This window comes from Hyla sarda, chromosome 1, assembly GCF_029499605.1.
Source record: "Hyla sarda isolate aHylSar1 chromosome 1, aHylSar1.hap1, whole genome shotgun sequence".
In the NCBI taxonomy this organism is placed as follows: Eukaryota; Metazoa; Chordata; class Amphibia; order Anura; family Hylidae; genus Hyla; species Hyla sarda.
In genome coordinates, this window is record NC_079189.1 from 543,976,162 (window position 1) to 543,992,877 (window position 16,716).

The following is a 16,716-nucleotide window of genomic DNA, read 5'->3' on the forward strand; positions in this document are numbered from 1 at the left end:
CTGGTCTGCGGGAAGGCAGATCAGAGCAGAAGACTCCCGGAAGGCAGCGGAGCCAGGTGAGGGGACCTCTGTCTGCCGTGCAGGATGATCGGATCGCCGCGGCAGCACTGCGGGCGATCCGATCATCCTGTTAAGTGATCGCGATGCTGCAGATGCCGTGATCTGTATTGATCACGGCATCTGAGGGGTTAACGGCGGACATCCGCGGGATCGCGGGTGTCCGCCATTACCGGCGGGTCCCTGGCTGCGATCCACAGCCGGGAATGCCGCGCATGATGCCGGCATCGCTCCGATGCCCGCGGTTATGCTCAGAACGTAAATGTACGTCCTGGTGCGTTAAGTACCACATCACCAGGACGTACATTTACGTCCTGCGTTGTTAAGGGGTTAAAGGAACATTCCGAAGAGATCAAGATGTTAACTTGGCCTTAATATTCCTCAGATCTCAATCTGACCGAGCACCTGTGGGATGTGCTGGAATACCCGATCCATAAAGGTCGCACCTCACAGCTTACAGGATTTGCTGCTAACATCTTGGAGCCAGATACCACAGGGCACCTTCAAAGGTCATGTGGAGCAATTGCCTTGGAATATTTGGCAGGTGGCTAATCAGCGTATGTCAGTGGACAAGTCCTCTAAATGAACAATATCTGATTCAGATATTCAGATTAGAAATAAGTTCTGTTATGAAAATCATCAGTCACCAAAAGAAGTCCTAGTAATGAAGACATAAGTGAAAACACATGGGAGTTATCATGTCCTGTTCCATAGGAATACTGACACAAAGTGTGAGCTATTCATCATTAATCATTAATCATTAAACATACACTTACCTGATTTACAGGCTCATTGAAGTTGGTAATGAGTCCTGCACGCAATGTCGACTTCTCAGCTTCTGAGAGAGCACTGTCAAAAAGAAACAGAAAACCCCAAAAGTAAGTTGTAGAACAAAAGAGCAGATGCTATGGATCTGGAATGAAAGTTATTCTGTAAAGGCTATATTCATTATTTCATTCATTATTTTCAAAGACATTTTTTAACAGTTTTTTTATTTTTTATTTGCAATTATTTTGGTGACATTTTTAGACTTTAAGGTACAGCAAAATGAGTAAATGCTAAAATACAGATGTATTTTGGTGTGCAAACAGCCTAAAAGGAGTCCCTGGCACTTAATTCTATGGCCGTAACAAATAAAACCCCAAAACTAAAGTGTGTTGGAATTAAGACCACTTCCCATAGATTTTAATAAAAATTAATTGGAGGGCGAAAATGGGCGTGTTTTTTTTTTTTTTTTTTTTGGGGGGGGGGGGGGGTTGCAACATAAAATGACAAAGAAAAGTGGGAACACAGCCAAGAAGTCAGTGACACCACACTTTCCTATATTAAAATCAGCATATTACCGGTATATACTGGAGAGGTGGTGCCCATACAAGACATCCCCTTTAAGTTGCAATTAACATTAGAGCAACATCCTCAACGGACTGGGATTCTATCACCACAGGCAAAAATGTAAAAAAAAAAAGAAATGAAAAAGACATACGGTAATGAATGAAGAAGGACTAAGATAAAAGGCCTGTCATGCAGAAATAAGGTAGTGATATACTAAAGACAAATGCTAAGTAAAGTAAAGGATGGAATATGAGGCATTATTGAAATTGGCAAAGCAAGGGGATAAAAGGATATAGGTATAGCTATAGGAATAATGCTTTGCTGCCTATACTTAGTCCATCAATGTTTGATCGCTGGCGGTCTGACCCCCGAATGGATAATGAAAAGGAGAAGCAATAGTGTGCCTGTCACTACTTCAGGCCCACTCAGCACCAAAGACCCTTCATTCTGATTATTAGCTGGGCCCTGCATGTCAGAACCCAGATACATACATTGATGGCCTATTATTCTATCAGAATGTTTATTCCTTAAAAGGGTACTCCACTGGCCAGCGTGGAACTAAGTGCATTCAGGGGGCGTGGCCGTGCCGTCACAAGGGGGCACGGCCGACCCCCACGGCACAAAAACAGCGTTCAGAACATTTACACGCTGGCCAGTGAAGTACCCCTTTCAGACCACTTTAAGAAGGTAGCAGCAAAATGAAAAATATATATTATATATATATATATATATATATATATATATATTTTTTTTTTTTTTTATTATTTTTTTTTATTTTAAGTAAACTCTCATTAACCCCTTAAGGACTCAGCCCATTTTGGCCTTAAGGACAATTTAATTTTTACGTTTTCATTTTTTCCTCCTCGCCTTCTAAAAATCATAACTCTTTTATATTTCCATCCACAGACTAGTATGAGGGCTTGTTTTTTGCGCGACCAGTTGTCCTTTGTAATGACATCACTCATTATATCATAAAATGTATGGCGCAACCAAAAAACACTATTTTTGTGGGGAAATTAAAACGAAAAACGCAATTTTGCTAATTTTGGAAGGTTTTGTTTTCACGCCGTACAATTTCTGGTAAAAATGACATGTGTTCTTTATTCTGAGGGTCAATACGATTAAAATGATACCCATTATTATATACTTTTATATTATTGTTGCGCTTAAAAAAAAATCACAAACTTTTTAACCAAATTAGTACGTTTATAATCCCTTTATTTTGATGACCTATAACTTTTTTATTTTTCCGTATAAGCGGCGGTATGGGGGCTCATTTTTTGCGCCATGATCTGTACTTTTTTTTTATACCACATTTGCATATAAAAAACTTTTAATACATTTTTTATAAATTTTTTTTTAATAAAATGTATTTAAAAAGTAGGAATTTTGGACTTTTAAAATTTTTTTTTCGTTCACGCCGTTCACCGTACGAGATCATTAACATTTTATTTTAATAGTTCGGACATTTACGCAAGCGGCGATACCAAATATGTCTATAAAAAAAGTTTTTTACGCTTTTTGGGGGTAAAATAGGAAAAAACGGACGTTTTACTTTTTTATTGGGGGAGGGGATTTTTTACATTTTTTTTACTTTTACTTTTACATTTTTTTACATTTTTTTTTACACTTGAATAGTCCCCATAGGGGACTATTCATAGCAATACCATGATTGCTAATACTGATCTGTTCTATGTATAGGACATAGAACAGATCAGTATTATCGGTCATCTCCTGCTCTGGTCTGCTCGATCACAGACCAGAGCAGGAGACGCCGGGAGCCGCACGGAGGAAGGAGAGGGGACCTCCGTGCGGCGTTATGAATGATCGGATCCCCGCAGCAGCGCTGCGGGCGATCCGATCGTTCATTTTAATCGCGAACTGCCGCAGATGCCGGGATCTGTATTGATCCCGGCACCTGAGGGGTTAATGGCGGACGCCCGCGAGATCGCGGGCGTCGGCCATTGCCGGCGGGTCCCTGGCTGCGATCAGCAGCCGGGATCAGCCGCGCATGACACGGGCATCGCTCCGATGCCCGCGGTTATGCTTAGGACGTAAATGTACGTCCTGGTGCGTTAAGTACCACCTCACCAGGACGTACATTTACGTCCTGCGTCCTTAAGGGGTTAAAGGGGTTCTCCACTGGAAAAAAAAAATGTAAAACCTAACCTACTCTGGACAGTTCCTGACATGGACAGAGGTGTCAGCAGAGAGCACTGTGGTCAGACAGAAAATAAATTAAAAAAGAAAAGAACTTCCTCTGGAACATATAGCAGCTGATAAGTACTGGAAGGGTTAAGATTTTACAAATCTGTTTAACTTTCTGGCACCAGTTGATTTAAAAAAATAATAATAATGTTTTCCCCCTTAACCAATGTTCTCGATGTGGCAGTTGCTGAATGAATATGGACGTGTATGGTACTTTGGATAAAAGGACCCTGAAAAGCACCAAGTGAGCTGGCACCAGGGGCACTGAACTAATGAGAATGCAATGTAAAAGCCAGAGAGCAGAATGGATGAGGAATGGCACCACGTCTGTGGCACTGTTAAGGAGTAATGCGGCTCCTAGTTAGAGCTGATGAATATATTCAGCTACAAAGTCTTGAAGCGAAAAAAAAAAAGCTGAAGAAAAACGTTTACAAAAACACCAATCCTCTGCTAAATAACTTTACTGAATGGAAAAAAAAGGTTCTTACTCAAATATTTTAGCATGAAAAATGAAGAGCATTTGACCATGGCAGTAAAATGGATATTATCTGTACAGGTCCAACACTGGAATTTTATGGCTGTAATTATAAAGTTGGCTGCAAATGAATTTCAATGTTAAAGGGTTACTCCGCTCTCCAGTGTCTGGAACATAGAGTTCCTGAATGCTGTGTGCTGGCTTCTGTGTTCACGCCTGCCCCCTCAATGAAAGTCTATGGGAAGGGGGCGCGACGGCCCTCACGCCCCCTCCCATAGACTTGCATTTAGGGGGTGGGACGTGACGTAACATGACGGGGCTTGAAGTCACGAGGAGGCGGGTGTGAACACGGAAGCCTGCACACAGCGTTCAGGAACTCTATGTTCCGGATGCTAGGGAGCGGAGTAACTCTTTAAAGGGGTACTCCGATGGAAAACATTTTTTTTTTTTTAAATCAACTGGTGGCAGAAAGTTAAACAGATTTGTAAATTACTTCTATTTAAAAATATTAATCCTTCCAGTATTTAGCAGCTGCTGTATGATCCACAGGAAGTTTTTTCTTTTTAAATTTCTTTTCTCTCTGACCACAGTGCTCTCTGCTGACACCTCTGTCCATGTCAGAAACAGTCCAGAGTAGGAGAAAATTACCATCGAAGACCTCTCCTGCTCTGGACAGTTTCTGACACAGGCAGAGGTGTCAGCAGAGAGCACTGTGGTCAGACAGAAAAGACATTTAAAAAGAGAAGTAGCAGCAGGAGGGTCCGCTCTCAAGGGTCCCCAACACAGCTGGGACTCCAAACAGGATACAAACCAGCAGATAACAGCCAGTGGTAAAACAAAGTAGTCTTTATTGGAACAAGGGTAAAAGCTACTAGGCTCGCGGCTAGCAGCCTTTACCCTGGTTCCAATAAAGACTACTTTGTTTTACCACTGGCTGTTATCTGCTGCTAAAAAAGAAAAAAACTTCCTGTGGAAGGATTAAGATTTTTGAATAGAAGTTATTTACAAATCTGTTTAACTTTCATGTACCAACTGATTAAAAAAAAAAAAAAAGTGTTTCCCACTGGAGTACCCCTTTAACTCCTTGAGGACGGAGCCCATTATAACCCTAGGGACAGGAGCATTTTTTTTGCAATTCTGACCACTGTCACTTTAAATGGGCACTGTCATGATTTTTTTTTTTGATATGTTGTAGTACTTAAGTACTACAACATATCTCTAATATACTTTTATTTAAAAAAATGCTTTTAAAACATTTTAAAAGCAATTTGAAATTCGACCACTAGGGGGCGCCCTCCTAGTGGCCGACTGCAGTGCGGAGTGACATCACTGCAAAATTCCGACTGATTCCGGCAGGGCATCAGTCGAAATTTTGCGCAGGCGCAGTAACAGCCAGGGCTGCGCATCGGCTTCCCGCACTCTCCGACGGCCCTGCTGCAAGGTGCGGGGGGCGCTGCTCCTGCAAGGTACGGGGGGTGCGGGGGTTGGCTGCTCCTGCAAGGTACAGGGGGCGTGGGGGGGTGCTGCTGCAAGGTACGGGGGGCGCTGCTGCAAGGTGCGGGGGAGGGGGGGCGCTGCTGCAAGGTACGGGGGGGGGGGGATGGGGGGCACTGCTGCAAGATACGGGGGGCACAGAGAGGTGTTTGGGTGTTACTCACCCCGCACCTGTCCCTCCCGCATCGGCTCCTGGCTCACTCCTTCCCCCATGAAGCTCCTGTCCTGGGTGCCTCCAGTTGTTTTACCACTACAACTCCCAGCATGCCCTGACAGCCAATAGATGTCAGGGCATGCTGGGAGTTGTAGTGGTGAAACAGCTGGAGGCACCCTGTTAGGAGAACTAAGGGCGGAAGTGTCGGCCCCAGCAGGCATCAGAGACGTGGTGCCTGCTGGGGAAGTCTGACTGGTAGTGAGCACACTGCCAGGCAGACTAAATGGCATTTTAAAAATAGTTAAAAAAAATAATAAAGCCAGGGAGGGTGTTAGGGATAGAAGGGCAATAGGCAGGGACAGAAAAAAAAAACATGATGGTGGGAGCTACCCTTTAATAACTCTGTGATGCTTTTACTTTTCATTCTGATTCCGAGACTGTTTTTTCGTGACATATTGTACTTCAGGTTAGTGGCAAATTGTTGTCGATACTTGCATCATTTCTTGGTGAAAAATTAGAAAATTTAGCATTTTTCGAACTTTGAAGCTCTCTGCTTGTAAGGAAAACAGACATTCCAAATACATTATATATTGATTAACATATACAATATGTCTACTTTATGTTGTCATCATAAAGTTGACATGTTTTTACTTTCGGAAGACATCAGAGGGCTTCAAAGTTCAGCAGCAATTTTCTGATTTTTCACAAAATTTTCTAAATCAGAATTTTTCAGGGACCAGTTCAGGTTTGAAGTGGATTTGAAGGGTCTTCATATTAGAAATATCCCATAAATGACTCCATTATAAAAACTGCACCCCTCAAAGTATTCAAAATGACATTTAGAAAGTTTGTTTACCCTTTAGGTGTTTCACAGGAATAGCAGCAAAATCTTCATTTTTTACACTGGCATGTTCTTGTAGACCCAGTTTTTTAATTTTTACAAGGGGTAATAGGAGAAAAAGCCCCCCAAAATGTGTAACCCAATTTCTCTCGAGAAAGGAAATACCTCATATGTGTATATCAAGTGTTCAGTGGGCGCAGTAGAGGGCACAGAAGGGAAGGAGCAACAGTCGGATTTTGGAGAGTGAATTTTGCTGAAATGGTTTTTGGGGGGCATGTCACATTTAGGAAGCCCCTATGGTGCCAGAACAGCAGAAAACCACAACATGGCATACCATTTTGGAAACTAGACCCCTAAAGGCACGTAACAAGGGGTTCAGTGAGCCTTAACACCCCACAGGTGTTTGACGACTTTTTGTTAAAGTCGGATGTGTAAATGAAAAAAAAAGTTTTTTCACAAAAGTGCAGTTTTTTGGGAGAAAATGCCCCCCAAAATTTGTAGTGCAATTTCTCCCAAGTACGGAAATACCCCATATGTGGCCCTAAACTGTTGTCTTGAAATACGACAGGGCTCTGAAGTGAGAGAGCGCCATGCGCATTTGAGGCCTGAATAAGGAATTTGCAATAGGGGCGGACCCGGTTACCTACAGTAAAACCCTACAGCAGTGTTTCCCAAACAGGGTGCCTCCAGCTGTTGCAAGACTCCCGGCCTGCCAGGACAGTCTATGGCTGTTCGGCAATACTGGGAGTTGTGGTTTTGCAACAGCTGGAGGCTCTGTTTAGGAAACACTGGCAATGTTTTTCATTTTTATTGGGGGAGGGGGGGGACGTGTAAGGGGGTGTATATGTAGTAGGATCGACCGATTATCGGTATGGCCGATAATATCGGCTGATAATCACGATTTTGGGCAATATCGGTATCGGCAATTACCTTGCCGATAAGCCGATAATGCCCCGTCCCCCGCACCGCGAACTGCCATCTCGCTCCTATGCTTTAAGATGGTCGGAGCTGTCTCTGACAGCTCTGATCATGCTTATTTTCCAGGAGATCGGGTCACCAGTGACCCGATTAGCCCGGATCGCGGTCAAATTGCTGGTCTGAATTGACCAACGATTTGCCGCGATCGCTGACATGGGGGGGGTCTCAGGACCCCCCTAAGCATTGCCATGGGATGCCTGCTGATCGATATCAGTAGTCATCCCGGTCCGATCACCGCCCGGCGAGCGGCAGTGATCGGAAATGCGGAGGGCGTATGGATGCGCCCTCCGTCCTTAAGTGACGGGATGCGAGGGCGTATGCATATGCCCTCCGTCCCCAAGGAGTTAAAGGGGTACTCCGGTGGTTAAGATTATTGGTTATATTGCATCTTCTTTTAATGGTCATGTTTTTTTGCAATTGACATGTATTATATAATTGTGTAGCATGTGTCTTTTTTTCTTGCCTGTTTGTGGGACAGGAAGTTCTGTAGTTCTATGTGCACGGGCTGGGGATGTAGGGGGAGATTTAACAAAACCTGTGCAGAGGAAAACTTGCCCAGTTGCCCATAGCAACCAATCAGATCGCTTCTTTCATTTTTAGGAAGGCCTGAGAAAAATTAAACAAGCGATCTGTTTGGTTGCTATGGGCAACTGGACAACTTTCCCTCTGCACAGGTTTTGATGAATCTCCCCCGTATAGACTGCAGGGGAATAAATCTCAGACTGGGGATGATTTCTGTGTGTGAAGGGGGGAGGGGGGGGGATCCTGAATGACACATTCTGGGAGTTGTAGTCCCTGTTATGTGTGTGTATGCTAGTGTTTACAAACCAGTCTGCCTCCAGCTGTTGCAAAACTACAACTCCTAGGATGCCTGGACAGACTTTGGGCATGTTGGGAGTTGTAGTTTTGCAACAGCTGGAGGCACACTGGTTGGGAAACACTTTCCTAGCCTATTCAGCATACACATCATGTTACACCAGTGCTTCCAAACCAGTGTGCCTCCAGTTGTTGTAAAACTACAACTCCCAGCATTCCCTAACAGTCTTTGGGCATGCTGGGAGTTGTAGTCTTGCAACAGCTGGAGCCACACTGATTGGGAAACACTGGCCTAGCCTATTCAGTATATTACAAACAAAGTGCATTGTTTTCCAACCAGGGTGTCTTCAGCTGTATCAAAATGCTGGTAGTTGTAGTTTTACAACACCTGGAGGCACCCTGGTTGGGAAACACTGGTGCATGCCCTATAGAGGTGTGGTGAACTACAACCCCCAGGAGACTACAGAGGCAGCATGCTGGTGTTATACCACAGACTGAAGACTCCTGAATGACACATGCTGGGAGTTGTAGTCCCTTTTGTGTGTGTATACCAGTGTATCCCAACCAAGGCTGATTATATTAGTGTGCTGTGTATAAGGGGGCTGACCCGGGAAAATAGTAAGGTGGGTAAAGGGCGGAACAAATAAACAAAAACAAAAAAAGGAGCCGCCCCAAACCAGCAAGGCATGTGGCATGCTGGGGTTTGTAGTTTTCAGCACAGCAAGAAACAGAAAATAGAAGCAAAGATAGGAAAACAAAGTGGGGGATAAAAAGACAACAAAGAACGGAAATAGAGTAGGCTAAACAACAAGAATAGAAATTAAGCAAAACAAATAGGTCAAAAACGGACAAACACATTGACCACCGGAGTACCCCTTTAAGTAGACTGCAGAAATAAAGTGAGTGCTGCAGTTTCTTATGTTTACCACAGGTATATCCCTTCATATGTGCAAGCACTGTGTTATTTATAGCGGCGGTGCAAGGTACTGTAGCGTTGTCCCAATTATGTGGACAGGACAACGCTGAAATGCTACAAACACTACAGCAATTGCAAATATGAACGGACTTACAGCAGAGATAAACATTAAGGAGACTGTAGCGCTCACTTGATCACCACGGACTCTTCAAACGGCTGATCAGCAAGGGTGCTGAAGTCGGACCTCCACTGATCAAACATTGAGAGCCCATCAATTTTTAAAATCTGCAATTTTAGGATACATAAACTTGTACTATTTATAAATAAATAGCTGCCCTGCTCGGCGATTTATTTATATTGATTTAACAGCATCAAATCTGCAGAAGATATGTGTTAATATACCCCTAAAGGGGTACTCCGGTGGAAAACGTATTTTTTTTTTTTTTTTTTTATCAACTGGTGCCAGAAAGTTAAACAGATTTGTAAATTACTTCTATTAAAAAAATCTTAATCCTTCCAATACTGTTTAGCTGCTGAATACTACAGAGGAAATTATTTTCTTTTAATTAGTGACTTAAAAAAAATTGTCATAGGGCCATGTCAAAAGGGACATGTTAAACGGTGGAGATCAGGGTTCTGGGACCTCCAGTGATTGCGGGAACGAGTGGAGAGTAGCCCTCAGCTAAGAGCTTCCTTTCCTGTCTCTCTCCTCGCTGCAGGGAACAGGTTCTATAGAAAGTCTATGGAGACAGACAGGGAGACAAGTTCTTTACCAAACGCTTGTCTCAGATCATTCTAGTGATAAGTTGGCAGTCTTAGATCCCGGTCCTCAACCGATCTATTACACGTCTAAAGTCTATTCTAACAGATAGTATCAGGTCACAATGTAATGAAGTGAAAGGGGGCTGCTTAATGTCACCACCACTCGCAGGTAAGGCTCTTGGGGTAGATTCACACAATAAAGTAATCTCGACTACCACTCCAAGCAAACAGCAGCTAAATGTATTTGCATATGGCTTGCTGCTGTCACATTATAAATTGGTTTGCATATTCTTTTTAAGGACATGAAGATGCTTAGTGTATGCCTTATGCCTATCTTGAGACTGAAGCGCCACAACACATTATAAGCATGCCCTTTTAGAAGTCAATGTTTCTCAAGAAATAAAGAACATGAAGTCGAGAAGTTTTTGAGACAAAAGCAAAAATAAACTTTTCACTATACTTTCTTTTCTAGTCTTCTACCCCCTCAGTGGCAGTAACAAGATGCCATGGTTAAAAGTTAACTTTTCCTAGTAATAGAAACAAGTATAATGTGTGAACTATATAACGGTATATATAGTCATATATTCCATTATATCCTCCGCTCTTCTTTTTTTAATTAGTCAAAATCTACAAAAAAAGGATGAAGGATCAAAGAATGTTCTTACACCGAGAGAACACATGGGACAGGAACACAACACAACAAATCTATTGTCTGAACTGCCAATACAAGACAAGGTAGGCATACGAACAAGCCGCCACTGACGTTACATCAGAAGCGAAGCAGGGGACGCTAAAAAATCCAGGGAGGGAAGAGAATCTCCCGTCTGTTCAGATGCATCTTGTTCACTTTCCTCTGGTTTGTGAAGTATCAGAAGAACAAGGATTGACAACTACATCAAATGGCTTTTAGAGCTTCTGTCCAGACATATCTAACGTCTCAGCTTTTGCAAGTGTTCCTTTCTTCCCTTCTTATCTTAACATCTAATGACTTGCTAACTTTCTTCAATAGACGTCTTGACGTTAAATGTGGGTCACTGTCAATCTGCAAGAAGCTACCAGCTTAATAAATAATGCTACCCTGATGTACCTATCAAGAGAGCCAGCACAAAACATTGTGCCGAAAAAATAAGCCTCTTCTAGTTTCTCCTTTACGTTACCCTCTTAAAGGACAACTGTAGTGGTCAAAAATCCCTGCCCAAATGTTCCCCAAACAAAAGTTATACAATTCAGTCAATTAGTTCTATTTACCTATATGCAGCCGTTTCTGAGATATTAGAGTTGCCAGCATAGCCCAGTAGTCCTGCGTCCGTCCCCTATTCATTACATTGCAGCCGCCATCTTGGGGACGGAGATCTCTTCCTCCCAGCAGTGTTTGTGCTCCCCCTAGCCTCTGTCAGGTCCTCCCTCCTTATGCATATGCATGAGCGGGTGCTTTGTGAGGCAGCCATAGGCTCATCCTCAGAAACGCCCCTATCTGTAAGATTGAAGCAGGGGGAGAATGAGGACGTCCACAGCTCCTCCCCCCTCCCCTGCTCTGTCTACATAGGACCTCACTTATCACGGGGAGGTTTCAAGTTTTCATGGGGGAAAACACAGAGCAAACCACTGAGCGGGGAGGGGAGGACGTGTGTGTGAAGGAGACATATGACACTGCAGGGGCTGGTGGTGTATAGACTACAGGGAATAAATATCATACTGATTCTGTGTGTGAGGGGGGGGGGGGACTACTGAATGACACATGCTGGGAGTTGTAGTCCCTGCTATGTGTGTGTGTATGCCAGTGTTTCCCAACCAGGGAATGCTGGGAGTAGTAGTTTTGCAACATCTGGAGGCACCCTGGTTGGGAAACACTGGTGTATGAACTACAACTCCCAGGAGACTACAGAGATACAAAAGAGGTGTTGGTGAACTACAACTCCCAGGAGTCTCCTGATACAGTAGAGGTGTTGGTGAACTACAACTCCTTTATACACTCAAACAGCAGAAAGCTGACAGGGCATGCTGGGATTTGTAGTCTTGCAACAGCTGGAGGCACCACTGGAATTCCCAGCATGCCCGAACAGCATATAAAATAACTGGGCATGCTTGGAGTTGTAGTTGTGAAAAAGATGGAGGGACCCCTATCAGGACAGTTTTATAGACAAACAATTATGGTTTTTTTTTTTACCATTTTTCCTTTCACTATCCCCTCTCCAGAGCCCACACTACAGTGAGCACGGAGGCAGCTGCTTCATCACTGGACAGGAGCAGCATGGGGAGGGGGAGATGAGCAGAAGGGGAGGGTGTATGCATAGGGAAGGGAGATGTGGACATTACAATATAACAATTTGCTCGGGGGATAGAACAGGGGGAGGGCAGCAGCTTACAGGAAGTAAGCACAAGGCATGATGGGAGATGTAGTTTTTCTTTCACTTCTCCTCCATAATTCGTGTGATGATAACGGGAGAACGGCTGGGCCAATTTTGATGGGGGAGACATCGTTGGAAAGGTCTTTCAAAGACCTATTAAATGAGGTAAAAAAAAGTTTTTTTGCTCAGCATTGCAGATGTCCTTTAAATCATTTTTCTTTTGCACTTTCTTGAGCACATGAAGGAGGATCGAGAACTCCATTATCTTGTAGATAAGGGTCAACAAGATTGGGGCTACATATTACCTTGAAGTTCCATGCACTTATTATGCTGTATAAAATGGGGCTGCAATGATTTATCCATATTACCGATAAAAATCGATAAACAAGATGTGTTGTCAACAATTCATCAATTTATTGAGCTCCGATTCGTTAAGAAAAATACGAGTTACAAATGTCAGTTGGCGTTAACGATGGCGTTAAGACATATGTAACCCATTTTGTGGTCAGCACTGTACTCCTGGGGGTGGCACTGCACTCAGTCTGCTCCCCCGCCGCGGGCATATGGAGTTACAGTGCTGTAATGTCATATTTTCCACTGGGAAGCTCTGATTTGTCAAACGGTGCAGACCAATCAGAGCTCCCGCTACAGAATATGAAATCACCACACAGTAACCTTATATTCCCTGCTGGGAGCCAGCCACTGGGGCGAAGGGGGCGGGAGCGCAGTAGTGCCCTCACCTCCATACGTGGTACAGAAGTGCAGGCACCATCAGTTAGGGCATAGTGCGATCTAAGAGAAGGTCCTTTTCCTTACTTTGCTGGTCCCGCATGATTGACACACAGGGCTCCATGTTAGGGTGGGGAAAAAGGGGTACCGCTGCAAGAGTCAGCCAGCCCCTCCAACTGTTCACCAGCTTTTCAAGACGGCAGGAATATACCTTCACAAACAGCAGGCAAAGTAAGGAAAAGGACCTTCTCTTAGGCTGCATTCACACTGCGGCTGGAGCGTACGGCTGCCGAATCCGGCAGGGGGAGGAGAAAACCATGCGCTCCCATAACCAAGCCGGACCAGTACCAAACTCCATTGACTTTAATGAGTCAAACAGTGACTCCGGTCAGCTCATTTTTGCCCTGTATCCGGTTTTGTGACCGGACCTAAAATTGTAGTTTACTGCGGTTTTAGGTCCGGTCACAAAACCGGATACAGGCCAGCAGGGGTCGGTCCAGCAGGGGTACGGGAGCACACGGTTTTCCCCTCCCCCAGCCGGCTTCCGTATGCTCCAACTGCAGTGTGAATGCAGCCCCAGATCGCATTATGCATTACTGATGGTACCTTGTACAGAGGTGACCGTTTTGCTTTAAATGCTAAGTCAGTGTTTCCAAACCAGGGTGCCTTCAGCTGTTGCAAAACTACAAACCTCAGCATGCCCGGGCCGGGCATGCTGGGAGTTGTAGTTTTGCAACAGCTGGAGGCACCCTAATTGGGAAACGCTGTGCCAAGTAATAATGGGGGGGGGGGGCGGAGAAAACATAAAAGCCTTGTTCACTTGTTTTTATATGCCTACTGTACATATTTTTTAAAGTAAAGTTTTTTTGGTCATTTTGCCGTTTTCCCCCAGATTCAGCAATGAATCGCTTGAGCAAATAATCTTTTGTTGCAGCCCCAGTATGAAATCTTCAATGCTGATAAATAAATAAATAAAAATAGACGAAACGGGACACCCAAAGCAGCCCACAAACTGGTTCTAAAATTATGTTGCGACCGAATAGGGAATGCAAGAAATGATGTTTGTGTCCCTACAACAAATCTCAACAAGAGTGCTTGCTGCCTATAAAAGGCCCAAATTCAGCAAGGTTTTAGTCTAACAGCTAAACCCATCACTCTCTGTGCCGGAGAACTGCCAACAAGTTTTTGTTAAAGCGATACATGAGAAATTACACTTGGTTTATCCGGCATTAACGTCTGGACACGTTGTAAGAGAATCTATTAAATGTTGGAAAACTGTACAGGATTGTATTCTCCTGGGTGATCCATTCACACTATAACTACCGTACTATATAGTGTCCAGGAAAAACTTTCCACAATGTCGCTTCTGTACTCCACCACAATGGACATGATACAAAGCCATCAATGTCTGACACAAGTGCAGCGTTTCAGCTTTAAAGGGGCATTTCCCCCTGTACAATTTCAATACTCCTTGTGCCATTTCATCCACTTTTTGTGGGACCTACGGTACTTATGTTCTGTGACAGCCCACTCCGCCGGTTCAAGATTAAAGAACGACCCGCTCCCGCACGTTTTATATCAGATCCTGTGTGACCCATGAGATCCCAATCGCATTGCTGTCCGCTTCACTGCACAGTCTCTACTGACTCATGGTACTCATCATTGAACAGTCTCTACTGACTCTTGGTACTCATCATATAATATTAAAGAGGTACTCCTGTGGAATTTTTTTTTTTTTTTTTTTTTTTAATCAACTGGTCCCAGAAAGTTAAACAGATTTATAAATTACTTCTATTAAAAAATATTAATTCTTCAAGTACTTTTAAGGGGCTATATACTACAGAAGAAATGCTTTTCTTTTTGGATTTCTCTGATGTCACAACCACAGTGCTCTCTGCTGACCTCTCCTGTCCATTTTGGGAACTGTCCAGAGCAGGAGAAAATCCCCATAGCAAACATATGCTACTCCGGACAGTTCCTAAAATGGACAGCAGAGGTCAGCAGAGAGCACCGTGGTCGTGACATCAGAGAAATCCAAAAAGAAAAGCATCTCCTCTGTAGTATACAGCCCGTAAAATGTACTGGAAGGATAAAAAATTTTTAATAGAAGCAATTTACAAATCTGTTTATGGTGCTCATAATTTAAGTGCCCACTACACAGTCCACTGCCCACTACACAGTCTCTACCGATTCATGGTTCTGATCATATATATGAGCATACTGCACAGTCTCTACTGACTCATGGTACTACTCATATAGTATTAGCAGCACACTGCACAGTCTCTACTGACTCATGGTACTGCTCATATAGTATTAGGAGCACACTGCACAGTCTCTACTGACTCATGGTACTGCTCATATTAGGAGCACACTGCACAGTCTCTACTGACTCATGGTACTGCTCATATAGTATTAGGAGCACACTGCACAGTCTCTACTGACTCATGGTACTGCTCATATAGTATTAGGAGCACACTGCACAGTCTCTACTGACTCATGGTACTGCTGACATAGTATTAGGAGCACACTGCACAGTCTCTACTGACTCATGGTACTGCTCATATAGTATTAGGAGCACACTGCACAGTCTCTACTGACTCATGGTACTGCTCATATTAGGAGCACACTGCACAGTCTCTACTGACTCATGGTACTGCTCATATAGTATTAGGAGCACACTGCACAGTCTCTACTGACTCATGGTACTGCTCATGTAGTATTAGGAGCACACTGCACAGTCTCTACTGACTCATGGTACTACTCATATAATATTAGGAGCACAATGCACAGTCTCTACTGACTCATGGTACTGCTGACATAGTATTAGGAGCACACTGCACAGTCTCTACTGACTCATGGTACTGCTCACATAGTATTAGGAGCACACTGCACAGTCTCTACTGACTCATGGTACTGCTGACATAGTATTAGGAGCACACTGCACAGTCTCTACTGACTCATGGTACTGCTGACATAGTATTAGGAGCACACTGCACAGTCTCTACTGACTCATGGTACTGCTCATATTAGGAGCACACTGCACAGTCTCTACTGACTCATGGTACTGCTCATATAGTATTAGGAGCACACTGCACAGTCTCTACTGACTCATGGTACTGCTCACATAGTATTAGGAGCACACTGCACAGTCTCTACTGACTCATGGTACTGCTGACATAGTATTAGGAGCACACTGCACAGTCTCTACTGACTCATGGTACTGCTCACATAGTATTAGGAGCACACTGCACAGTCTCTACTGACTCATGGTACTGCTCATATTAGGAGCACACTGCACAGTCTCTACTGACTCATGGTACTGCTCATATAGTATTAGGAGCACACTGCACAGTCTCTACTGACTCATGGTACTGCTCACATAGTATTAGGAGCACACTGCACAGTCTCTACTGACTCATGGTACTGCTGACATAGTATTAGGAGCACACTGCACAGTCTCTACTGACTCATGGTACTGCTCACATAGTATTAGGAGCACACTGCACAGTCTCTACTGACTCATGGTACTGCTCATATAGTATTAGGAGCACACTGCACAGTCTCTACTGACTATGTGTTCTGGGTGAAATTTTGCATCTGTTGCTT

At 43.8% G+C, this 16,716-nt stretch overlaps 1 protein-coding gene across 1 annotated transcript in view; it reads right to left on the reverse strand.

Moving 5' to 3' along the window:
- Positions 1-16,716, reverse strand: part of IPO11 (importin 11) — a 494,099-nt gene that overhangs the window by 447,834 nt on the left and 29,549 nt on the right. The window contains exon 4 of the mRNA XM_056541414.1: positions 834-906. Within this exon, the coding sequence (XP_056397389.1) occupies positions 834-906 (73 nt within the window). The remainder of the gene's footprint in view (positions 1-833; positions 907-16,716) is intronic.